The sequence below is a fragment of the Panthera uncia genome, chromosome B1, assembly GCF_023721935.1.
Source record: "Panthera uncia isolate 11264 chromosome B1, Puncia_PCG_1.0, whole genome shotgun sequence".
NCBI lineage: Eukaryota > Metazoa > Chordata > Mammalia > Carnivora > Felidae > Panthera > Panthera uncia.
Window position 1 is genome coordinate 168,941,593 of NC_064811.1, and position 27,417 is coordinate 168,969,009.

A 27,417-nucleotide genomic window follows, 5' to 3' on the forward strand; every position below is an offset into this window, starting at 1 on the left:
AGGCCAATGTATCCTGTCTCTTCTGTAAAATCAGACAACTGAGGAGAAACAAGAGCACAAAAGACGTAATATTTAAAAGCTGAAAACCTGACCCCAGAAAGAGATGTTATTCCGGGAATGGAAGGAAACTTCCTCAAAAAAGAAAAATGTTCCCATACACTTCAGATTTAATCAAGTATCTGCATAAAACTAAGAAGGGGATGCTGTCAAAGAGGAGCAGAGGAAGAAGTATCGTTAAATATGTAAAATTTAGCTGTTGGCTAAAGACTAAACAATGAAGTTAAGGAACGTTTCCCAAGAAGGTAGAGCGAAAGAGAAACAAGTAAGAAGAGACATGAAAGCCGAATCTAGGAGACTACATAGGTATCTCAGAACAGGAGAAGAGAAGGGGAGACATTGTCAAAAGAAAGGGGGTTTGGCAGAGTGGAGAAAAGGACTATTTAGGTCGAGTTCAGAACACAATGGCTCTCATAGTACAGAAGAGCAGTTCGAGAGAAGTTTCTAAACACGGTCGTTCGGCCAGCAGAGAGGAGCGACCAGTCCAGGTTGGAGCAAGAGGAAAGGGTGCTCTAGGGAGAAGTTCTCTGGAGAGAAAAGCAAAAAGACCTATGATGGAGAAAGTGGAAGGTGTGTTGTATCAGGAGCAAAAAGAAAGGTAATTATTTCCCTGTGCCATTTCAAATAAACGTTTTGGAGTAAGTACAAAGCAAACGTTAGTGTGATTTCAAGCAATAAAGTAGTGTTAAGGAAAAGTATGGTGTTTTTTTTTTTTTAATATTTATTTTTGAGAGAGAGAAACAGAGCACGAATGGGGGAGGGGCAGAGAGAGAGAGAGACAGGATCTGAAGCCGGCTCCAGGCTCCGAGCTGTCAGCACACAGCCTGACACGGGGCTCAAACTCACAGACCGTGAGATCATGCATAACCTGAGCCGGAGTCAGATGCTTAACCCACTGAGCCAAGTGCCCCTCAGTTGGCCTTTTGTTTATTTATTTTTGTGTTCAAGTTTGTTTATTTATTTATTTATTTATTGTGAGCCAATTTGACAATAAATTATATTAAAAAAAAAAAAAAGTATGTTTTCTAGTGCTAGGAATCCTCTACAGGAGGCGCCCCGGGAGAGGAATGCGAGCGTTGTCCTTGGCAGAGCGATGAAAAACGTTTATTACACAGTGATAACGTAAATGCTATTTGTTTTCAGCTAAGGGCAAAGCTTTAAGGACTTGATTGTCATGCAAGACGATGATCCAAATGTAGCTACTAGCAGAAGGTGAGAAAGTGGGTAGAGAAGGTGGAAACGAGGGCATTAACATTACAGTAGAGGGGTTAACCTTGCAGGTTCTGGAGCAGACAACCTGGGTTCTAAATTCTGGCTTGACCACTTCCCACCAGTGGAATGGCGGGAAAGATTCTTGATTTCTCTGTTGGTTTTAAAATAAAGGTAAGAACGGTACATCATTTGTGAGGCTTCTTGTGTGCGTTTAATGAGTTAATACATGTAAAATGCTTAGAACAGTGCCTGGCCGTAGCAAGCACTATGGCTGTTAAAATCAAATTCAGAACCTTGTGAGGCAGAATTTGAATTGGAAGTATCAGTTTGGACTCATGTCTTTTTTCTTTTCAAAAGATTTCCTGGCAGTGAGCACCTCTGACACCTAGATTGCCCTTTCTTTTCATCTCTTTTCTCCTCCTTCCTCTCTTTCTCTGTCTCTGTCTCTGTCTCAACCTCCCTTTCTCTCTCTTTCCCTTCCTTAGTTCCTTCCTTCTTAGCAGGGGAAGGGGCAGAGAGAGAGAGAATCTTTAAGCTGGCTCCATGCCCCGCCCAGAGCTGGACTCAGGGCTTGATCCTATGACCCTGAGATCATGACCTGAGCTGAAATCAGCAGTCGAAAGCTTAACTCACTGAGCCACCCAGGCACCCCTAGATTGCCTTTTTTTTCTTCATGTTTATTCATTTGTGAGAGACAGAGACAGGGTGGGAGCTGGTGGGGGGCGGGGGAGAGGTGGAGGGCAGAGAGAGAGGGAGACACGGAATCTGAAGCAGGTTCCAGGCTCTGAGCTGTCAGCACAGAGCCCGACGCGGGGCTTGAACTCACGGACCGTGAGATCATGACCTGAGCTGAAGTCAGACACTTAACCGACTGAGCCACCCAGGTGTCCCCCTAGATTGGCATTCCTTAATACCATTTTCAGCTAAAATTGATCAGTGAAATGGCTGCTTTCAGATTTCTAAACAGCACTTGTAGGAAATGAGCCTGGGTCTGTACCAGTGTCCAACGAAGGAAGCTTAAACCACTGGGGCCACGAGAAAGGACATCAGACTGTCTCAAAGGGGCTCCACTGACCAAAAGTGGGACAATGTGACTATCAGACAAAAATTGCGGTGGATTGAAACACAGACTTCAAATCTGAAAAAAACGCTTCATAATAGTTAAAAAAATCTCAAAAGTCACCTTGGAAGCTGTCTAGGACACCCACTCCTTTTTGTGAAAACTGGAAAATAAGTTCAGGTGAACAAATAGTTGATGAGGTAAAGTTATTTATAGGAGAATTTCTACCATTAGATAAAAACACATTCATGAAAGTTGTTAATCATTAGATGGAAGGCTGATGGAGGGGCATAATGGGTGCATTGGACTGAACACCTGAGCCCACTGGTCAATCACAGTGTCACAGGGGAGAGAATATGGGCCTTCCAGTGCAATGAGGAAGCCTAGAGGTATCCATGAGATGTTCTTTTCAAAAAAAAAACAAAAAAACAAAGCTGAATCTAATCAAGCCTAGATCTATCTAATGACCAATTTTTTAGGAAGTATAGGAGGTAGAGGAAACTCAAGACACCATGATTGTAGTCAACCAAATCCAGAGTTTGGCCAAGTCTACCGGACCGATGCCTCAGCTTATTCATCAAATAAATGGCAAGGGAAGAAAGAAAGAACCATAGAGTAAAAGAGATCTGTCAACAAAGCAAATGTGTGAAGACCTTTTTGGGATCCTGATTTGAACAGTTGTAAGAAGACATTTATGGGCCAATTAGAGAAATTTGATCTCTGAGGAAATGAAATATTAGGGAAAATTGTTGTCTTTGTTCTTTGTGTTTCAGCTGTTTATTTTGAGATCATTTTAGATATTTATACTGTTGTCACAAGAATTACGGAGATCTCCCAAGTACCTTCTGCCCAGTTTTCCCCAATGACAACATGTATAACTTGTGTAGTGTCACGTAGGAAAATATCAACCCAGTCAAGATACAGAGGATTTCCATCGCTACAGGGATCTCTTCTTGCCATTTTGTAGTTCTGTCTACTTCCCCCATCTTGACTGGCAATTGCTAATCTGTTCTCCATGTCTGTAAGTTTGTCAGTTTGGTAATGTTATGTAAATGTGATCACACTCTATGTAACTTCTTGGGACTGGCTTTGTTTTTTCACTCAGCACAATTCTCTGGAGATTTGTCCAGGTTGTTGTGTGTATGAGCCCTTTATTGCCAAATGGTAGTTGTTATTAAAAAAAAGGTAATCCTTTTGCGATATATACATACATCGTCATTACATAGTATACCTTAAACTTACATGTTTTGTGTCAGTTATGTCTTAAAAAGTTGGGGTGTGGTAAAATTGCATTGTAAAAGGAAAATGTCAACAATAAAATACAATGCTAGGTAATCAAAGACTTCACTTTATTATGGGAAAAAAAGGGAGCTCTTATCTCTTACAGATACTATAGGATTTTCAGATGAAATGAGGTAATGTGTGGGATTTGCTTTAAAAGGATCTGAGGGAAGGGGAGTATAAATGAATCCTGATTTCTGTTAGTAATTGTTGAAGCTAGATGATGGGTACATGGGGTTCAATATACTGTTCTCTCTACCTGTTGTGTGTTTGAAATTTTCCATTATAAGAAGTTAAAAACAGCAGGAGCCTCTTATTTAGAAAGATGGAGCTAGCTGTAAGAACCAAAAATGGAACCAATAAGTAAACAACAGGGATAAGGAAGTGTGTGCTTCTCATCATAAGCTTTCCTGTACAATTTGATTTGTTGCCGTGTACGTGAATTCTGTATACTTTTGATTTAAAAAAATTGTTTTAAGTTTATTTATTTGTTTTGAAGAGAAAGACAGAGACAGCGCCACTGGTGGAGGGGCAGAGAGGGTGGGGGGGAGAAAGAGAATCCCAAGCAGGCTTCACAGCACTGTCATTGCAGAGCCCAGTGTGGAGCCCGAACCCACGAAACCGTGAGATCGTGACCTGAATGGAAACCAAGAGTCAGACATTTAACTGACTGAGCTACTACTCGGGCACCCTATATATACTTTTTAAATGTTTATTTTTGAGAGAGAATATCTAAAACAGGCTGTGTGCTGTTGGTGCAGAGCCCAATGCGGGGCTCAAACTCACAAACCATGGGATCCTGACTTGAGCTGAAATCAAGAGTTGGATGCTTAACCGACTGAGCCACCCAGGTGCCCCATGAATTATTGTTATTATTTTTTAATTTTTATGTATTCATTTTTATATCATTTATTGTCAAGTTAGCTAACATACAATGTATACAGTGTGCTCTTGGCTTTGGGAGTAGTTTCCTGTGATTCATCACCTACAATACCCAGTGCTCCTCCTAACACATGCCTTCCTCAATGCCCATCACCCATTTTCCCCATCCCCCCAAACCCCTACCCCATTATCCCTCGATTTGTTCTCTGTATTTAAGAGTCTCTTATGGTTTGCCTCTCTCTCAGTTTGTAACTATTTTTTTCTTTCTCTTCTCCCATGGTCTTTTGTTAAGTTTCTCAATTTCCACATATGACTGGAAACATGTGTTTCTTTCTCTGACTGACTTATTTCACTTAGCATAATACCCTCCAGTTCCAACTACGTTGTTGGAAATGGCAAGATTTCCTTTTTTTTCATTGCCAAGTAGCACTCCATTATATATATGTACATACCACATCTTTTTTTCCAAATAATGTTTAGCTTTGAAGGAGACAGAGCGTGAGCGGGGGAGGGGCAGAGAGAGAGGGAGACAGAATCTCAGGCAGGTTCCAGGCTCCAAGCTGTCAGCACAGAGCCCTATGCGGGGCTCAAACTCACAAACTGCTAGATCATGACCTGGACCAAAGTCCGATGCTCAACTGAACTGAGCCACCCAGACGCCCCTATATACCACATCTTAACCCGTTCATCAGTGAGTGGACATTTGGACTCTTTCCATACTTTGACTGTTGTCGATAGCGCTGCTGTAAACGTGGGGATGCGTCTGCCCCTGTGAATCAGCATTTTTGCATTCTTTGGATAAATTCCTAGTAGTGCTATTGCTGGGTCGTAGCCCATGAATTATTTTTAAATAATTTTAAAGCTACTCACAGGAAACAACTTAAGTACCTGTGCAAATAGTAAGTTTCTGCTTCCGTGTCGAGACCTCCTTTACTATCTGAGACGAAATACTGGTGATTCTAAAGTAAACGAAGTCACTTTGGGGGTCCATACCTTCAGCTGTCCTTTTTCTGCTTCAGGTCATAAACCATCCTGTTTGCACATTAATGTCTTCCCTAAAATTCCAGCCACAGGTGACTTCGCTGTTACCATATAAGCAAGGCTTTTGTATTGGAGTAAAATTGAATTTTGTTACGGTTCCAGCCTCTGCAGGTAAGCTAGGCAGTGCTAGACGTGTGTCCCCGACAGAGCACAGGTGCTTTAGCCTTTAGTCCCGTCTTTGGGCGCTGCACCTCTCTTGGCCCGTGACCATGAGAAAGCTATCATCACGTGTAGCAAATTTTACGAAGTTTACCTATACCTTTTCATTCTACATTTATTCATCCATTTGTTCATACCTGTTTGTTGGGAAGTCGTTACGTGTCAGGCAGCGTTGCAGGGACTGAAGACGTTTTATGTAGACAGAGATGGCCCAAATCCTGCCAACAGGGTATTTTTTGTACCTATGAATCAGAAACTGTTCTAGAGGTCATAACCAGGTGACATTGACTGCAGCGTATTCACTGACTGTGTAGGGCCTGTGTCTGTCACACTGTAATACCAAGCATAATTTGATACTAAAAATATTTCCCCCCGTGTCAATTCTCTTCATATCAGGAAGGAATTTAAAAGACCAAGAATGGCTGACACATAGCTCTTTTCTGTGTATGGATCAAGCCTTATTTTAACCATTTCATTTATGTTAACTCAGCGCTCACCACAGCTTTCTGTGGTTCCCATTTTGCAGAGGAGAATGAGGTACAGAGAGGTGGGGTGACTTGCCTAAGATCATAGGGCAGGTAGGTGGCAACGTCAGGCATCCAGCACCGAAGGCCATCTGCTCTCTTTTGCAGTTCCTCTGTGGAGCCCGAGATTTTTCTCCTGGTTTCCACATCCACTGACCAAGCTTTCATTTCCCCAACTGTCCCATGGAATGTCAACAGATGTTCCATAGAAATAAATTTTTCGTGGAAAAATAGTTAACCCGGTATTTTCCTAATGTGTATAGAGATTATTTATACTGAGGGACTTCTCAGAGAATTTAATGGTAAATATATATTGCAAATCACCAAGAGGAACATTTATCTTGTACAGTTCTAAAATTATTTTTCCATGGAATGTTTTATTTTGTTTTGTTTTTACAGGATATCTATAGATCTCTCAAGGAACATGCAGTTCTGTGCCATTTTTGTACTCTTGAATATCATCCATCACATCATTAGTTTCTATATTTTCACCCAAATGATCTTTCTTTAAATGTAAAATCGAATGTCGTCACTCCCTGAGTCACTGTGCAGTTAGCCTTCATTGTTTTCAGGCTCCTACTCATTGCATACAAGGGCCTCCTTGCCTGCTTTGTGGAGCAGTGTTAAGCCTTCTGGAGGCCAGGGACCTGTCTCAGTCCATATAGAGTCTGACATCGTGTATATGTATCAATAATAGTTACTTGCTGTTCGATGGTGAGCCCCCTAAAGACCACATCCTGTTTTTGTATCTTCTACCTAGCAAGTCATTACCTGCACAGAGTGGTTTCTCAATAAATGTTTCAATGGATTGCATTTTCTGGAAGCTTTAATGGCTAAAAACACATTCCTTATGTTAACCTAAAGTCTGGTTCTCTCCAATATGATCGCATTGAGTGTATTTCTGTTTGCTCATAATAATCTATTATTTCAACACAGTGTTTGAGTTTCCCTGAGGTCTTCTCCATGTGAAGCTTTTTTTTTTTTTTTTAACAGAGAACATTAATTCTCACTTGCTAATATGGCAGTCAAAATTGAATTCAGTACTACATTCTGGATATTATTAGAACAGTTTTAATTTGTATAGAAACCCACGTGTTTTCCACCAGTTATTACCATTCCTTTGTCCCTCTTCTACTTATGCTTGTTAAAACCCATCTTATTTTTGACCTATTCATTTTTTAATGTTTTTTTTATTATTTATTTTGAGAGAGATAGCAAGTCAGGGAGGGGCAGAGAGAGGAGGAGACAGAATCCCAAGCAGGCTCCACACTGTCAGTGCAGAGTCTAACATGGGGCTCGAACTCATGAAGTGTGAGTTCGTGACCTGAGCCAAAACCAAGAGTAGGACTTTAAACCGATGGAGCCACCCAGGCACCCCTTGACCTATTCATTTTAATCTTGATTATTAATGTTTGAAGCAGCTCGGCCAGCTTTGTGTTATCTTTCACTTTTACATAACCTTTATGTACATAACTATTGTTTCTTCATCTAAACGTGTGAGCAGAAAACAGCCCCTCATAGGTTCTAGTAGATAAGTCATTCTAGGCTAATCCTGAGTCATCCTAACGATAGCCTAGCTACACCTATCTCCTGTCTTAAGTCTGTCAACTCTAGAGCATCTAATCCAGAACTTACTTGGGCAAATGTTTTATGGAAACGTAGACCGTTAGTTATCATATAGTCTGTAAATTGAGTTCTTTATATTTTATTTGACTTTGTGTAAGCTACCGAGCCCTCCATGCCTGACTCAGATTTCTAAAATTTTCAACGGAATAACTGGTCTCAAGTTTTTCTGTACAAATTAAAGGCTCAAAATTGTATACGGCGTGACATCTTTCTCAATTACTGCGTCTTAATACATCTTCACAGGCTTTAAAAAGTTGCAGAAAGAAGAAAGCAAAGGGAAAGAAAAGTATTCAAAAGTCTTTATACGGGGAAAGAGACATCGCTTCCAAGAAGCCGCTCCTAAGTCCTATTCCCGAGCTGCCTGAGGTCTCGGAGATGACGCCTTCTGCCCCAGGCGCCAGAACGATGCGTTCAGGTATCTTGTTCTTTTCCTGTTTAGGTTTTATCCTCTCCACCACCTTGTCCCCCTTTTCCCGTTCACTGTGTAAAGAGCATACAAATAAAAATAGCAACTTTCCCAGCGATTTTAAAAATCGCTGTCTTTGTCAGTCATCAGATATGTGTAGCCTGCATTCCATTTGCAGTGTACCTGTAGGATTTATAATAGCTTCAAGGATGAATAAGGTATATGCCACCCTAAGACTGTTGGCTTCTGCCTACTTCGGAACTTCAGGAAAGCACAGAAGTTAAACGGACACAGCTACCTCCAGCCCCAGCTCCTTGATGTGGTACATCCTGGGTCAGGGGTTGGCAACCCTACCTCTTTTTAATCTGGCCTGATGCTGCTCATCCTTTAAGATTTAGCCGTGCTGGCTGCTTTTCCAGGAAAGCTCTTTGTTCGCATTACACCTTTACCATCTAGCGTATAATGTTCTGTCTGCCTCCCGCTCCTGCAAATTGCGGTCTCCTTGAGATGGAAAACTAAGTCTTATTTTCATTGTATCTCCAGTTCCTGTCAGGAGTTTTCCCAAAGATGTTTAAATAATGACTGTTAGTATAGGTTTTCTGTCTAGAATCTTATTAGATCATTTCTTTTTAAAAATACCTGAAGCATTTTTTTTTTTTTGTCTATAACCAGTGGTTTCATGTGTTGAAAGGGTTTAAAGCAAATCTTCCCTCCCTCCCTGTCCCTTTTTCCCTGCCCCTTTCTCTCTCTTCCTCCCTCCCCCGCCTTTCTTCTCCAGTCTGTCAGTTTCATGAAAAAATACATCAACCTCAACTTTTAAAGTTATAGAAAGAGCCCAACTGACATGATTTGGTTGCTACCGAGTGGACCCTACGATAATCTCTAGCTTCTGTGACCTGATGTTGAGTACCCATGTCCTGGATACATACCTTTTCAAATTGAAATACTTTTAGCTTTTTGGCTCGGCTGACGTTTTATAGATACTAACAGTTTTGAGTTTCGTTTAAAACATTTTTTAACATTCATTTGGCTGGCCAATTAAAACCCTTACTCCCTGAGATAACAAGAGAGATGGCATCCAATAGTACTGAAGTTTAGAACACCGAAAGCCTGAATTTATTTCGGCTGTGTTCCATAGCTTTAAAACCTTGATGATGTTTTTTCCACCTGTGTGATGTGTAACCCAATGCGCCAAAAATGCAGGACACCCTCCACTTGGGATATGTTCCTGGAGGATGACTTTTAGTCGCACTGAGGTGGAAGGCAGAATACTGTAACAAACATAGCTCTATTTGAGAGTACGGTGCAGTTTTTATTAATTTTTTAACACAGGGCATAAGACCTGAGTGTCTTTAAAAGTACCCTTCTAGCTAAATCCTCAACGCTCCCCAAATTCCAAGTTTTCTTTTCCCTCTCTTTCAAGGGAAACATTACTAGAAAAGTTTCAGAAGCATGGCGGTGCCCGTTTTCAGTAATTCATTTTTCGGGCAATGGGAAACATGGCTGCCTCATGCTAATTGACCTTGTAGTGTGGAAAGCACATTAGAATAGAGGAAGCGATTTGAGATACACTTCTCATTTTCATGGTCTGAGGTCATGTACTTTATTCACTCACGTATTAAATACATATTTTCTTAACCTGTGGCTTGGGGAAGAACTGAAAGAGAAAGAGCTTGATGCCAGATGGGGGCAGGTACAGTGTCGCATTTGTAGGTCTTGCTAGTTTTGAAAGCTTAAAACACAGAATACGGTATGGCACCTGTTTGATTTGTCAACATTTATTTCCACTGTTACTTTTTCCTGAGATGTAAACTTACTTCCACATCCCTAGATGATCTCGACTCCAGTGGTGAACTTCAAGAAGCAAAGCTTCCTCGAAGGAAGCCTCAGAAGCCAGATTTGCAGATGAGTCAAGGTTTTAATAAGTACGATCTGTCTGCACTCGGCAGCTCTTACACCAAACGTTCCTCGCCGCTTATTAACGCTACTTTAGAGCAAGATTTAGATATAAATACCATAGAAGCTAGTAAACATAAAACTCTTCCAAGAGCGGAAATTAAGTCAGAAAGTGAAAATGACCTGAAAGCTGGCTCTGAGAATGAGAGCAGTCGTGTTTCCTGTGATTCTGTGACCTCAAAGGTCCCGGCATCCGATGATGCGGGATCCAGTATTATCCTGCCGTCCCGGGAATTGGCTGCCGCTGGCCAAAATGTGGAAAACCTTTTTCAGATCTTTAAAATTTCAGAAGATGTGAACATAAAGTATGAAAAGCAGGATGACTCTGTTATAGCTCCAGAAGGGAAACCGCCGACCACACGTGTAATGTCTGGCTTACAAAAAGACGTCTTCCTTGACAATATGAAAGAAAGTACAAATCCGAGTGAGGGTTCGGGAAGCAGCTGCGCAGAGAGTGAAAGCACTGGTATGAACGGGGGAGGAAAGAAGCATAGAAGACGCTCTATGTGTTACTCTGGCGGCCAGAGTTTCGATCCGGAAAAAAACGGAAATCCCAAACCTCCCTACCTGGTGAGCAGCCCTGTAGAAATTGGTTTAGAAAATTCTGAACTCTATAAAGATTTATCCGACTCCATAGAGCAGACCTTTCAGAGAACAAGTAGGGAAACAAAAGTAAGACGGAGCACCAGGCTGCAGAAGGATCTGGAAGAGGAAGGGCTCGTCTGGATCTCACTTCCATTTCCTTCCGCTTCCTGCACTTCCCAAAGAATGAAAAGGAGAACAATATGCACAGTGGACAGCAGAGGCCTTGAAAGCGTGGCCCTCTGTAAAGACCCCAGGTCTTCTGGACACACCCCGAGCACGGCACCCCCCGTATCGGGTAAAGACAGGGAGGGCTTGGCCGCCAGTGCGGCCAGTTTACCTGGGAGGAGGAGGAAGAGCTTGTGGACGTCCGCACCTGTGAACGTGAAAGGTCCCATTCTGGCAAAATGCTGCAAGAGAAGAAGCTCTCTCCCCCAGAGCGGAGAGAGCTCTCTAAGGGACGTCCAAGGAGTCGGGCACGTCGGGAACTAAAGCGGTAACTGGCATTTCCTGAAGAACGTTCGGGGCCGCAGAGAAGGTAAACCCCCCCCAGCCACCCCATGCTCAGAACATTTCTTTCACCCCGCCTCTCCTCCCCTGTTCAAAATTTCAAATAAAATCATTTGACTTGAACCTCTCTGTAAGTAGAAGTAAGTGGGATTTCTTCATTCAAAAAGAAAACATTCTCTTAAATCTGTTCTTCTCTCCCCAAATAGCACATGTTTGCTGAAGGTTTCTCACTAGTACGTGTTGACTGAAGCTTTGGAGTCTGTTGGGAAACAAAATTTGTCTCTTGAAATTGACTCATTGTGTCTAGATGAGAAGACCTGAAAAAACAGATTGATAGGATAAATGGAATTTTATGAAAATTGAAGGGTGATACAAGGTTAAAAACTGCCAGGAAATGAGAAAAGATGTGTTTTTAAAATGTTGCGGAAAAAGCTGGTTAAAAATCTTTATCCATTAGGGAAGATGGAAATCATAAGACTTTTTTGTTGGTTTAAAATTAAGAAGCTTTAATGACTTGCTTCATCTATCTCAAATGAATATTTTTATATTAATAGGTTAAAATCAAAATTGGAAAATTCATTTAGTAACCAGAATATTACAAGTCAAACATTATAAACTGAGTATATATAGTCTATAAATAACTAAGGTGAAAATATTTTGTCTTTCAAACAAGATTCTTATATGCCCTGTGGGGCGGGAGGTGCAGGATTGGTTTTGGGGGAAAACAGAGCAGTGTAGTTAAATCATCCTCCAGATCATTCCAATTAGTCACATTTAGGATTTATTCCAAGAAATCCCAAATTAGTAATTTGGTATTTAATTCATGCTTCTCCATTAAAAAAAATTTTTTTTTTTTTTTTTTTTTTTAAATCTAGAAATTTCCTACGAAAGGGCCTTGCAAAATTTGTTTACTAACATGAAGCATGGTGGGAGGTGGCCGATTTCTTTTTTAACGTGGTGTTTTGCCAGCAGTTTTCTGCATTTCACGATGTCGAGTACCATCCCTGGTCTCGGATTCTCCAGTTACATTTCAGCAGTATCCTCCGCTGCTTTGATGACAGCAGTTTGAAAATCTAAATTGCTATATATCTGGACTTTGGGAGTGCGCATAAATCATTGTATCGTTAAACAATTGTCTTTGAAATCCTCTAAATCATTAAACTCTCCCTCTCCATGATAGCAGAAACATGTTAACAAATAGAGCGCTCTATAAATAACACAACAGGGAAGAAAGCTCCCGCTGAGTGCCCATTTCCCCTGCCTTAGATACAGACTATTTGTTACCTTCTTGGCACCAATAGGTCTGGAACTCCTGCTGCTAAAGACTAAATGTATTTTACATTAACACTCAAAGTGATCCCCAATTTCTTCTGCTAAAGGGTGGATTGTTTAAAAAATTCTTTTATCTTTACACATAAATTATTTATGGACTTTTCCCCCCCCCCCCCCCCCCCCCATTACAGTTCGGTATGGTTGGCAAATCTCTACCAGTGAAAACAAACCAAAAAATACGAAAACAAAAACAAAAAATCTACTTACTACTTATGAAGCTTTTCGGTCTTGGTAATTTAAAAAGAAAAAAAAAAACTTTCAGAACCATACGACGTGAAGGGTTTTTAAAAACTTGTTCTCCTTTGTCGAATGTGAAGGCTATAAAACTACTGATTGTTATTTTCTCCTTTTTACTGTAGGTATGATCTCTGTTGTATTTGAATTTGAAGAATTTCACATGCTTTGTTTTATTTCTCAAAATGTGCTAATGATCTGTGGCGGGTTTTGGCTTAAGTTTTCAAATGTAAAATTCTCGTTTTGTAGCATCTCCATTTAAAAATGTACATACTTTACAAGTTTTGTTGGTTTCAGAATGTTTCAGCATAACTGTTTTGTTGATATTTGTAAATAACAAAGAGGAAGTTTTCCTAAAAAAGAAGAGGTCTGAGAAACCAAAGCAATTTGGACATGATCTTATCCACTGTCTCATTTGTAGCCTACGTTTTGTGAGGAGTTAATCATTTCAAATTAAGTATTTGTTCCTGCTTGCTTGTTTTTAGCTATTTCTTTCATTAATGGCTAAATCAGAAACAGGGCTTCAGTAGTTTGCCCTTGCCTTATCTTTTACTGCAGTAACCCTTGACATTTTGGCTTAAAAAGTCCGTGAATCTTTCCCTGCTGCTGTAGATCCTTGTTTGTTCCAGAAGATGGCAGCATGACATCTGTATACATTACCTTTAAAGCCCAGGCAGCCCTTCATTGTTGTTGCGGGTGTTTCTCTTTAACTGTTATTTTCACTCATTCTTATCACGAGAGTACTATGTGTCTAGTGAAGAAAGTAGAGAACTGTACACAATTAAATACTGTTCATTCCCCTGGTGCAAGCATCCTACAGCCACACCTTCCTCTTCCCAGCTTTCTGTGTAAACACCCTTAACAACTGGCCTGTAAGTCTTCCAGATCTTTGCCTGTGTAAACACGAGTATAGGTTTTGTTGTTTTCCGATGGGCTCGCTGTACTGTGCCATTCTGCAGCTGAATTTTTGTATTCAACAAAATACCCAGTACACTTCGGTGTTAGTACGGAGATCCTTAGCTCTCCTTCAGTTGTATCTTCTGAATATCTAGTATTTAGTTAGCCGTCTGCTTCCTAAAGGATGCTAGTTGTCTCCACTTTATTGTTACTGAAAATAATGCCACAGTGGGCTTGTGTGAAAACGTCCGTAAGGTAAATTCCTTGAAATTAAAACTAAATGGGCATCAAGTTACGTCCTGTAGTTCATACCTGATAAAGTCCTTTTATAAGGATTTTGGCATCGACCCTTACCTTCTGTTAGACTCTTCTCCTGCCACTTTGCTTCCATTTTCTCTCGCTGCCCCCACTGGCACGTAAGCTGTGGCATTGAGGGTGAGGAATGCCTCATTCATGCTTCAGATTGAAAGAAATTTTTTTTTTAATGTTTATTTTATTTTTGAGAAAGAGAGAGAGAGAGAAGAAGACACAGAATCTGAAGCAGGCTGTAGGCCCTGAGCTATCAGCACAGAGCCCGACGCGCGGCTGCAACCCACGAACTGTGAGATCATGACCTGAGCCGAAGTCAGACGCTTAACCAACTGGGCTACCCAGGCACCCCGAAGGAATTTTTTTTGAAGCCAGGTTTATTGACGTGTAATTAACTGTAGTAACCTGCAGTGAAGCTTACCTTTTTTAAATGCACAGTTTGAATGTTGGCAAATTCATGCTGTCATATAACCGCTACCAAAGTAACGGTACGCTTCCGTCACCCAAGAAGACTTCCTCTTACCTCTTTGTGGTCAGTCCTCCTCCCTCAACCCCTTATCGGATTTCTGTCCTTTGTCTAGTTTTGCTTTTTCCACACTGTCCTATAAATGGATAGAAGAGTTCTCTCCTTTTGGATCTGTCCTTTTGGAAATTTAGCAGAATGCTTTAGATGTTCATCCATGTTTGATGTCCCAAGTACTTGATTCCTGTTTATTGCTAAGTACTATTGTTTAATGGATGTACCGAGTTTCTTTACTCATTCACCAGTCAGTGGGTATTTTTGCATTGTTTGGTTTTAGACTATTACAAATAAAGCTGCTATAAACATTCACATGTGGATTTTTTTTTTTTTTTTTTTATAGACATGTTTTCATTCCTCTTGGGTAAATACCTAGGAGTGGGGATTCCTGGCATGTATGGTTGGGATATGTTCAACATTTTGAGAAACCGCCAGGCTTTTCCACAGCGGCTGCACCTCTGTGTATTCTCACCTGTAGCACGGTCGGTGCTCTGCATTTTCACCAGCACCTGATGTCGCCTGCCGTTTCCATTTAAGGCCTTCCGATATCTGCGCGGTAGTGGCTCATTGTGGTCTTGATGTATATTTCCCTAATGACTAGTCATGTAGAACATCCCTTTTTGGGCTTATTTGCCATCCTTATATCCTCTTTAGTGAAGCATCTATTCACATTTCTTGCCCACCTTTTTTTTTTGTAGCTGTTGATGTTTTCCTATTGAGTGAAAGAGTTCTGTGTATATTTGGATACAGATTCTTTATTGGCTATGTGTCTTGCAAATATTTTTTTCCCCTCTCCGTGTCTTGCTTGTCTTTATTTTCTTAGCAGTGCCTTTTAACTTTGGTGTAATCTAAGTTAGCAGTTGTTTTTTTTTTTTTTTCTTTAATGGCGCTTGCTTTTTGCGTTTTATGTAAGAAATCTTCGCCTAATTTAAGAACGCAGGGATTTTCTTTAATTTTTTTCTAGAAGTTTTACAGTTTTAGCTCTCAGGTATTAGATCCACTTTAATTTTTGTATAGCATGTAAGGTGAGGGGTTTTTTTGTTTCGTTTTTTTTTTTAAATTTTTTTTCATGTTTATTTATTTTTGAGAGAGAGAGAGAGAGACAGAGCATGAACAGGGCAGGGGCAGAGAGAGAGGGAGACACAGAATCCAAAGCAGGCTCCAGGCTCTGAGCCGTCAGCCCAGAGCCCGACACGGGGCTCGAACTCATGAACCACAAGATCATGACCTGAGCCGAAGTCGGATGCTTAACCAACCGACTGAGCCACCCAGGCGCCCCTGTTTCATTTTGTTTTTAATGGAAATTATTAACCATTTGTTGAAAAGATTATGCATTCTTCGTTGTACTTCAGTGACACTTTTGTTAAAATTGGTTGACCTTATATGTGCAGATCTATTTCTGGACCTTACTCTGTTCCATTGATCTGTGCGTCTGTTCTAAAACCAACATCACAACATCTTGATTACTGTGGAAAGCTTTTTATGTTTGTGTCTCTTAACTATGTTTTTTTGTGGGGTTTTTTGGTTTGTTTTGTTTTTGTTTTTGTCATAGTTTATGTTTCAAGTTCTTTTGGTGAGGGAGGCCAGTAGAAGCAAAAGATTGACCTACCAATTCTATCTGTAGCCTACAATTATACCCAGACCTGCAATACCATTTGGAGCAAAGAATCCATAATAAGCTATCAGAAATGAAACCAACTTCCTTGAGTCCGTATACATTCATCCCAGTGTTCTTGCAAACTAGTTTGCTACTGTTCATGATTCAAGATGGCCACCCTGAACCACTGTGAGACTTAGTCATTGAGAAAGCATTCTTTTTGAACACTACCGTATAAAATCAGCCAGAAAACAGAGTGGAATTAAAATAAGGGTCAAAAACGTTTGCTAAAAATTACTAAATTATACGTCTGATTCATTTCTCCTCATAAATAAGGATTTTACTAGGTTTGGCTTTCGTATAAAAACTGTCACTACCCTTACACTTGAGAATTATTTCGTAACTTGGGAAGATTTCCCTGCAGCACCTCACCCCAGGTAGGCAGATTGTGGATTCAGTAATGTGTATGCCAGGCATTAATCTCTAGTGTGATCACTGCCTTCAAGATGCTCAGTTTTCTCTAGGGCTGAAGTATGGTCCAAGGTGATTGATTACGAAGGAACGTCCTGGTCCTCTCAACCCTGAAGTGGCACCAACTTGAGATCAGGTACATTTGCTGTCTTTCTGGAAGAAGAGATGCTTCAACAAAATTCACTAACAGGAGTTTTAGAGGAATGGGGATCCAAAAAGGCATATTGTATTCAAATGTAATTATTGTCATTGTTTTGTGATTTTTGTAACTGTTGGCTGAGACGTGGCAATGTAAGTTGGCTTCATCTCCTACACGTGTTTGTTTTAGTATTTTTCTTAACTTCCCGTTATGTTCTAAGCTATGAATAAATCTGGACAAAGCGTGGATTCGACACTTAGGGTAGAAATTGTGAATGTATGGGGCACCTGGGTGGCTCAGTCGGTTGAGCGTCCGACTTCGGCTCAGGTCGTGATCTCGCAGTCTGTGAGTTCGAGCCCAGCGTCGGGCTCTGTGCTGACAGCTCAGAGCCTGGAGCCTGTTTCAGATTCTGTGTCTCCCTCTCTCTCTGCCCCTCCCCCACTCATGCCCTGTCTTTCTCTCTCTCTGTCAAAAATAAACATTTAAAAAAATTAAAAAAAAAAAAAAAAGAAATTGTGAATGTACATAACGGTCTTAAAGAAACTTCTCGTAAATGCGTATGCATTTCTTTTGTATCACCAGATTTATTTATAGTGTGTCTAAAGGGTTGACTCTGGCCTTGGAGCCCTAGATCCAGTGAACAGAATTGAGGTGAAATTAAGTTATAATAAATAATTGTACATACCAAAAAAAAAAAAAAAAAGTGTTTTTTTTGTTTGTTTTTTACCTTAAATTTATTTAGAGATAATTTCATAACCTTAACTTGGCTCTGGAATGGACTGTGGCCTAACAATTTCCAGTTTGCCTACCGTTGAACTGGTGTGTTCATTTTTGTATATTCTTTGATGCTTCGCTTTTTTGTTGTTGTTGTTAAATCATGATACAAACTACAAGTAACATAATAGCCTTGCTGAGAAGATGAGCAATTACCGACATTCTCCTGATATGTATTTTTGTCCCACATCTTCAACCAAAGTCATACTTAGCCTGGTGGTGACCTTAATGTTAAGATTTACTAGGACTTGGGAAAATTTTAGGATATTGAGAAGCAAGTGTTTTCTGAACTGCTACGTGTTGCTATTTTGAGCATTACAAATATCACTTACATGAAAATAAATGAGCACGTGCATTAAAGAAAAATAAAAGTTTGCATTTTCTAAGGGGCAGGTTGGGATTTCCAGAATTTCCAATAATCAGTTGTAAAGCAGCCTTTCTTTCCTTTTCTCAATTATCCACAGCACACACAATGTCTGATAACTTGTTTAATTTATATTCTCTGTGATAAAAGTGGTCTGTGGGGGTGCAAACAGCTGGCATTTGGTTTTAGATATAATTTAAGAAAATTCCAAATACATATATATATATATATATATTTTTTTTTTTTTAAGTTCCAAATTCCTAAGTGTATTTGTGAATTTTTAAGCTCTGAGATGTCCGATAGCTAGCTGTTCTATCGATTTACTACATCTAATAATTTTTTTATTCTCATGGCTTTATTTACCCACTTAAAATTTGCTTTTTTTTTTAAAAAAATTTTCTTCCACTTGTTTGCAGTTAAATGTGGTAATTTGTTCACGACGTTTTTATTTTTGCTGTTAAAAATAAACTACATTTTCCAGTGTTGTGGTATGTGGTAAACACGGAGTAAATGTCAACTTTTTCTCTTTTTAGGCATACCACACAACTGCTAAGTAGCATCAGGTGTTTGCAAAAATAGTTTCTTCCAAATGCATGGCCCAAGCAGTGAAATCGTTTTTGTTTTTGTTTTTTTTTAAGTGTAAAATCGGAGTCGAACAGTTGAAACTTTTAACAGAGAAAGAGAGTAAAAGGATTTTTCGGATCAAGTAAGTTTAGTTCAGATGCCAGGCACTTGGATGTAAAGTGTGTGATTTTATGCCTAACATTTGAACAACGGACAATGTGTTTGTTTTCTAATTGTTCAGAACAGAACCAATCATCCAAAATGACCAGTCTTTTCTTGTTTTAAGTACACGTTGGGAATGAAGATTTCAGAAGTATTCCCTAACTCAAACCTGAAAAACCTGGTGTTAGTCTTGGGTGATTTCCAGTGACCCTGTGACTCCCTTCTTCCTGCCCCCTGTGTAGATTTGGAACTGGGCAGCCATTTTTGTTTTTGGAAGGGAAAGGAGACAGATATAATGAATGACTTTTATTGTGCAATATTTCAAACTCTCTTGAATGCATTCGAATGGGATGGAAAGTGTTCTGCCCTATGTCATAGCCAAAACAAACAAAACATATTCCCTAAACCTGGATGTGTGTTTCTCTCAAACTGGCAATAGTTAGAGCTCAGCTCTCAAACAAGAATTTGGTTTGACAATTTTTAGCCCTTGTTCAGCTGAATATTAGGATAGGTCATAGCCAAAGCAAATATCGTGGAGAAAAATTAATACACATATTTACAGCTTGCAGGTGGCATTTTCTTAAATGTTTGGTATTTGTGTTAAGTAATTGCATTTGTAGTAATACTTTTAAATAGACTACTTTTTCTTGCTGATATTTTTTAAATGAACTTCTCTCCGATAATTGTAACTCCAAATGTAAATAAATTCTGTAGAGGTCCCTGAAGAGTGATAAATGTTTGAATTTAAGTATTTAAACATTTAGAAAGACCACTAAGAATCTGAGAATTCTAGGAATATCAGACCCAGCAACTATGCAATAAAACCCCCTTGATGGTAGCCTTCTGTGGCCCCCAAAGAATTCATTCTGGTGAGTATCAATGACTCCTTTATGATGATGCCTCCAACACTGTTTACTGACTTCAACCCCCACTTAGGTTGTTAAGTATTCCCACCCTTTGGATCTGTGGGGACAAAGTACTCCGCACAGTCAAGATAATTCATTTTGTAATGCACCATTGTGCTTCATGACCCTGGCAAAATATATTTTTTATTAGAATAATAACTTTAAATTTATGGTCACCCATGACCAACAGGCTCTTGGTTTGTGCCTTAACCAAGAAATACTGGAAACATAAATTTTTGAGCCAGGCAGTCTGCCTCGAAAAATGGTAGCAAAGACTTCGTTCAGTCCACCTTTTAGGTTCTTCCTTTGTTGTATAAAATTCAAACTTTCATCGAATGTTCTGTTGGACAATATCAGACATCTGTGCGAATGGAAATAAGCCATTGGATAATTTCATTGGCCATTAACTTTTCATATAGTAAACACTACAGACAAAAGCTGCCTGCCTCTTGCATGCCAGTTACCAACGTTGCACATTCCTGCAAAGATATCTACTTCCCAAACACTGCAACGTCCAACTATATTCCTATCAACGAGCCTGACTGGCATGTTGTGAACATAAATCATTTTAAGGAGTGGGTGTTCAGTGTTTTGCAGTGTGTCTGAAATGGTGGGAAAAGGGAAGACCTCTGTGCTGGGTAAGTGGGACCACGAGGTCCATGGCTCTCAGGCTGTCGAGAAGCAAATGTGAGGTTAAGATTTAAGAGGGGAGGGGACAGGGGGATGGAATGCAAGCTTCTTGGTAAAAAAAAAAAAAAAAAAAAAGGCTCTTTTCTATTTTAAATGTTGCTCTAAGTTCTTCCACTTAAGCATTCAAACTTAAATGTGGATGCCTAGAGTCTTTTCATTGGGTAGTGTAGGCGTAACTGGGCACTCTGATTATCGAAGTTCTTCTCCCCTCCCCCGCCCCCACCCCTGCCCAATCTGATGAGGGCTGAAGGATTCTTTTATTTTATTTTATTTTATTTTATTTTAGAAAAATAAGCTTATTTTTAGGTTTTCAAGAATACACATTTCTCAGTCAGAACCTCTGAACCTCTTAATGTGTACCGCGGCTCCCTTTCCTCTCAGAACCCAGCGTTCCTTTAGATAGAGGTAATCTGGGCCCACAGACTTGCGCTCATAACCCTTAATCGAGGTTTTAACACCCTGTGGGACATTTTTGTTTTAAACCCACACTGTAGTAGAACATAAAAAACAGCCTCCTGAGGTATCCTCCTAGATTTCGAAGTACATGGCAAGACCTATGATGTTGCCATCTTATAAATAAGATGAACAAGAGGTGAGGGGGTTTTCTCCGCTGACAGAGACCAGTAATAATCAGACCTGGGAAAGAGCAGAGGCCTTCCGATGCTGGGCCCGTGGCTCATTTCACTTGCCTTCAGCTGCCTCCCCCATCTTCCACCTGGCCTCTTCAGGAGGTCAGGCCATTCGGGTACTTGTTGGCTGTCCTTGTAAAAATTTAGTTAGAAGAGCCCTTGAAAGCAATAGCTGCCATGGGGTTTTGAAGGCATCCGGAATCTCACAGATAACCAAAACTTGCATCTCTCTTCCTCAAATTAAGTGAATGATGAGTGTTGATTTCCCATTTCTTCTGTAATATATTTGGGCGGAGAGAGGGGCTCGGGAACAGGAAAGAAGCCAGAAGAAACAGTGTTCACGCCGGACAGAGGTCAGGACTGCATCTGCACTTAGATGCCAACGCTTTGAACATGCAGCCCTCTCAACCCAGTCCCCGAAGTATCTGCCCAGCGCCCTGTGGCTGTCCTGTAAACGTCTGCATGGATTTATATCCTGTACTTCGCCAAGAGGGGAAAATAATCCTGGGCATACCCCGAGCACCTCCCAGGCATGTGTCCTTCTGACATTTCACTGCTTCCCTGGCTCGTGCCCTGCCATGTCCACAAGCAAAGGGCTGTTATGGCCGGGCGAAAGCTGTAACAATATTAAGATGTTTTCCTCAACCCTGTCCCCAGAAAGATACTCTGTTTCCAGAAGATTGTTCTCCCTTGGGCATTACATCATGAATTGATTCAGTTCTTGGAGGAAGAAATTGGACAAAATATAATAGATTACCTCCTGGGGAAACATACTTAGGTTGTTAAGTATTCCCACCAGAAAACTAAGAAACTGCTTATATATTACTACTCTGTCCACATTTAACCTTTCACCTTATCGCAGCTGAGCAGGGTGCTTTTTTTCTGTAAAGGTTTTTGTTTTAGCGGGGGTCAGGGAGAACATTCCTCCTCTATTTTTTTAAGGAATACAAGTATCCTTTGTTTTTGCCATCACCCAGACCTGACTTCAGTTTCAGGAGCCACAGGGTATGGCACCAGACCCTGGGGCAGGCTGGGATACAGCAGCCTCCAGAGGGGGTCCCTTCAACCAGCAGGCTTTGCCTCCAGCTGGGGTGCAGGGAGCCATTAGATCTACTTAATTTTCCTTAAGGGCTTTTGGCCTCTGGGGCATCATGGCCCACAGGAAAGAGGGCCTCGCTCGTCGAGAATTCAGGAGGCATCACCTCGGTCGTGTGGATAATGTGGCCTTGCAAGCAATCTGTGTGGAAGAAAAGGATCGCGTTTCCTCCTTTCCTGGGAACCGCTTCTCCGAGAAGGATGTTTATGATTGATGAAATAACTCCCATCCAATAAATAGTGCAGTAAAAAATGCGGGAGCTCTTTTCCAAGTTCACAAGTTTGGAGGAGAGAAGGGGTGGGGTAGAATTGGCCATGCACGTCTGCTGGCCTTGGATCCTGCTAACTTGGAATGGTAAGCAGAGTGCATGGAGGGCAGACGAAGCGGAGGGACCGGTGATAAAATAGCACGCCTTTCATCACCACATGCCCAGCTGGTGACTGGGAGCCAGTCAGCATCCAGAGCCTAGTTAGCAGATTAGAGGACCGTGTAGGGAGCTGGCGGTCTCCCCCGGCGGGAGCGCTGACGACCGGGTTGGTAGGGCCAGGTTCCTTTTCCGAAGCAGAAATGCTCTAACCATGTCAGCGAACCTCAGTTACCGCCTTGTCTCATAAGTCTCCCACCAGGGGATTAGTGCGGGCTCCCCGAAGCACTGAAATCTATTCCTTTATCCCTCTATCCCAGTGAAGGCCCTCCGTGGCCCCAACCACACCCCCGACTGTCAGCCTCAGAGGGCTTGGTCGGTTCCACTGCTCAGACGTGCACCTGAGGAAGTCGCAGCCTCTGTATTTAAGTCAGACACAACCATGGGGGGAAACTGGCCAACGGGTACACGGACCTCTAGTATTTTTGCAACTTCCTGTGAATCTATAATTACAGTTGACCCTTGAACAACAACATGGGCGTCAACTGTGTGAGTGCACTGACGTGCGGGTTTTGCAGTAAATACGGTACTGGGGCTCCAGCGGTGCCATCGGTTAGCGCGCGGTACTTATACAATAAATACAGTACAATAAATGTATGTCATGATTTTAACATTTTTTTCTCTAGCTTCCCTTATTATAAGAATACAATCTATAATACATATAGCATACAAAATATGTGTCGATCGACTTTACGGGATCAGTAAGGCTTCTAGTCAACAGTAGGCTATTAGTAGTTGAGGTTGGGGGCAGTCAAAAGTAACCGGAAGGGGGGCTGTTGACGGCCCCTAACCCCTGTGTTGTTCAAGAGTCAACTGTAAGAAGTTTAAAGAAAGTAAAGTGCTCAGGGGCACTTGGGTGGCTCCATCGGTTGAGCCTCCCGTTCTTGATTTTGGTTCAAGTCACGAACCCTGGGACCCGGGGATCGAGCCCCGCCTCCGCCTCCCCGCTGAGCGTGGAGCCTGCTTAAGATTCTCTCTCTCTGCCCCTCTCCCTCGCTCATGCTCGCTCTTTAAAATTAAAAAAAGAAAAAAAAAGTGGTTAGAATAGTAACAGAAGTGTCCACTAGTTACCTCATCTGCAAAATGGGCATATCAGTGGTACCTGCTTTATGTGGCTGCTGCGAAAATCAACTAATACAGATGTTTTTGTTTTTGTCATTCTTCTGTACTTTTCTTGTTACAGGAGCTCATATTTCTCGTGTGTTTATCCACAGTGTTATCACTGTAGGGTCTTCCCATGGGCCCTCGTTTTACGTGGTCTCATTACTATGCCCACATTACGGATAAGGAAGCTGAGACTTTAAGGGACTCCTGCGACTTGCTCAAGATCACACAGCTATAATGGCAGAGCTGGACTTGGGAGTTTGTTGTGCTGCCGATTCCATTCTCCTTCGATGAAAATGCTGTAAATAAGCAATGATTTGCAGGTGAGCATTTTCTCTGTGCGAGACTCGCTCATGTTATCAGAAGTGCCCCCGGTGGAAAGCTGCTGTCCTCTGCCTCAGGATCACAGACACGAGGGCCCCTTTTGCTCCATGTGGGGGCATCTTCCCACTTCCGGTCTTGCTCTCACGTCCTCAGCCCATAGCCTCGTCCGACATGTCCTCAAAAGGAGATCAACCACTGCACCCCCCTCCTGTACTCCTCCCTCCTGCTTTAGATGTTTCCGTATCGAATGAGGGTTAGGGCAGGCACGGTAAGCAGCAAGGTTGTGGGCTGTGTAATCCTGTACCGAATGCACTGGCTGTTGCTAAAGTCTTATATCATCTTATTCAAAACTCTTAGCCTTTCCCTAGTGTTTAACTAGCCATAGAAATCAAATACAGGGATGTTTTCATCACCCAAAACATATTCACCTATGGCCTCACAGTAAGGGGTCAGGTGTGCATTTTAGCCAAAAACTGGAGGAAGCTTCTAGAGGTTCCCCCCAGAGTTTCTTTCCATCAAGGGGGTCTTGTCCATCCTATATTAGGTTCTGGGGATAGTTTGAGTTCCATAGACTCTTCCATCCTGCTGGGCACACTTTATCCCCAGGAAGAAACCTATCTGAGCTATGGGCGGTTGTTGCCATTTCTGTCCCGAGGGCCAGGATTTGGAACGGGCACAAGTCCCGTGTGGACGGCTTGGGGCAGCAAGTGCCAAAAGAAATGTTCATTAAACGGCCGTTAATTACCAGTGAGTAGAACATAAATATAGTTTAGCCGGGAGGCTGACTAAAGCTAAGGGGTCCCTCCAACTCATTTCTCCAGTTCAGATAGTGTTTCCAAGAAATTTCGGGGTAAGAATGGGAGTATCCACGTCTGGGGGATGCTACCCTGCTTCCGCAAAGGGCATTGGGAACGGATGTTTTTTAAATTTTATATTTCACGATGACCCCATTTCACCTGTAACGTGTGCCATGGAATGGACACCGTAAAATGTCAATTATAAACTTTTCGAGATATATTATTTTATGCTTGTTTGGAAGCCTTGAGATATACAGTTGTATAAAACAAACATAGGACATTACAGAATGAGAGAGATGAAAAACAAAATAGGGACTATTTTTTCCAACCTTCTCACTTTGCGTCTATGAGGAAACCGATGGTCAGGGAGTTGGAGCCCCCTGCTTACCACTTGCTGGGATAAGGCCTTTTCCCTCTCTTTTGGGGGTTGTAGGATATCCTATCACCTAAAAACGTTCTTGTTTTTTAATGCTTATTTTATGTTTGAGAGCGGGAGAGCGCAAGCTGGGAAGGGGCAGACATTGGGAACAGAGGATCCGAAGCTGGCTCCGAAAAGGAGCAGAAGAGAGCCCGACGCCGGGCTTGAACTCACAGACTGTGAGATCCTGACCTGAGCTATAAAGTTGGACGCTTAACTGGCTGAGCTGCCCAGGTGCCCTCACCTAACCATTTGCTAATCTTCTCGAAATGACAGGCACTTGGGCTGTCTATTGTATATTCACCACAGCAATAAGCTCACTGCTGGTCACAGAACATGTATAATAGATGCTTGTTGAGGGAGTAAGAGGCGAGGGGCCGGCTAAGGAGTCCCCTGCCATCATTCCAGTGTTTCTCAAAGTGTGGTCCACTTTAAACAAGTCAGGGAACTTATTTAAAATGCAGGTGACAACAATCTTGTCCCATTTTAAGGTCAGCATTTTACCTGATGACAGTGTCCCTTTTGACCCACCTGCTTCAAACAGCCTTTGGACCCCAAGACACACTCATCTCAAGCTTTTTAAGCTCTCTGCTTCCTAATGGTTTTGTAAGCTTTGCTTAGTCCTTTGATGCCGGTTGCCAGTGGGACCTCTGTGAGTCAAGAGCATGGGATTTGGGGGTGGCTGGGTGGCTCAGTCGATTAAGCGTCCGACTCTTGGTTTCGGCTCAGGTCATGATCCCACGGTTTCATGAGTTCAAACCCCGCCTCGGGCTCCACGCTGACAGTGTGGAGCCTGCTTGGGATTCTCTCTCTTTCTCTCTCTCTCTCTCTCTCTCTCTACCCCTCCCCAACTTGCTCTCTCTCTCTCAAAATAAATAAATACACTTAAAAAGGTACATGGGATTTAAAGTGAGATCGGAGTTTGAATCTCGTGCCCAGTTACTGTATTATTTGCTGAATTAATTACTTAGCCCCTGGGAACCTCTCGGTTGCTGCATCTGTAAAATGAGGTTAGTAATAACATTTTCTCTTGCAGTAATTTGAGGATTGAATTATGTAGTGATCATGTGTAAAGTTCTGTGTTTAGTGCGTGGCATGTGATAGGGATTGAAGAAGATAACGTTAATTTTTACCTTTTTAAAAGTGTAATTTCAGACTTACAGAAATTTCAGACTTAAAGAACAGTCGACAGAAATACCGCAAATAACCTTCACTAACATTCCCCAAACATTAGTATTTTACTATATCTGCTTTCTCTAGATAGAGATGTATAGGTATATTTATATAGATAGATAAATAGGTCTATGTCTGTATAGAAGCAGATCTTTGACTTACGACAGGGTTACCTCCCGATAAACTCATCCTAAACAGAAAATATCCTAAGTGGAAGATGCATTTTGTTTTTGTTCTTTTTAATGTCTATTCTTGAAAGAGAGAGGGAGAGTGCAAGCACGGGAGGGGCAGACAGAGAGGGAGACACAGAACCCGAAGCAGGCTCCAAGCTGTCAGCACAGAGCCCGACATGGGGCTCGAACTCACCGTGAGATCATGACCTGAGCTGAAAGCCGGATGCTTAACCGACTGAGCCACCCAGGCGCTCCAGTGGAAGATGCACTTAATGCACCCGACGTACTGACCATCGCAGCTCGGCCTCGCCGAACTGAGACGTGCTCAGAACGCTTGCGTTAGCCTACAGTTGGGCAAAATCATCGGACACAAAGTTGTTGAGTACCGTCCTGAAAGTGAGAAGAAACTGGTTGTATGGGTACAGGGTTGGTGGTGTATATATCGATGGCTCACCCTCATGGTGGCGTGGCTGACTGGGAGCTGCGGCTGCCCCCACATCAGGAGACAGGATCATGCCATTTATCACCAGTCCAGGAAAAGATCCAGATCGGAAATCTGAAGTGGCCTCTGTTGAATGCATATCACCTTTGCACTATTGTAAAGTCAAAATACCCTGATGTGGGGACGATAATATCTATATCTATCTATGTATCTATGTATCTATCTATCTATCTATCTCTAGATCCATATTTATCTATCAATACATATATTTTTCTGAACCGCTTAATAAGGTTGTAGGCATGATGCCTCTGTACCCCTAAGTTCCTCAGGGTATATCTCCTAAAAACACAAGACAACGTGGCCCAATGATTATATGAAGGGGCCATAATTCATGTGGAACTTCCATGGTTCCACAGCATTTCTCTGACTCAGATTCCGATCAGGATCCAACCGTCTTTTACTGAACATGTATTACGTGCCAGGCATAGGCCAGATGCTTCGGAACATAGTGCACTAAATTCTCGCAACAGCCCACGAAGCAGATGTTATTAACAGCATCGTGCAGATCGTGGTAACCACAGAG

General features: G+C 41.7%; 1 protein-coding gene across 3 annotated transcripts in view; it reads left to right on the forward strand.

The window, feature by feature from the left end:
• Positions 1-17,050, forward strand: part of CDCA2 (cell division cycle associated 2) — a 54,875-nt gene extending 37,825 nt beyond the window's left edge. For 2 of the 3 annotated variants that reach the window (XM_049631604.1, XM_049631606.1), the window contains exons 14-15: positions 8,086-8,257; positions 10,080-17,050. In XM_049631604.1, the coding sequence (XP_049487561.1) occupies positions 8,086-8,257; positions 10,080-11,278 (1,371 nt within the window). In that variant the 3' untranslated portion in view covers positions 11,279-17,050. The remainder of the gene's footprint in view (positions 1-8,085; positions 8,258-10,079) is intronic. The other variant, XM_049631607.1, reaches the window with a different exon arrangement.
• The last annotated feature ends 10,367 nt before the right edge of the window (positions 17,051-27,417 follow it).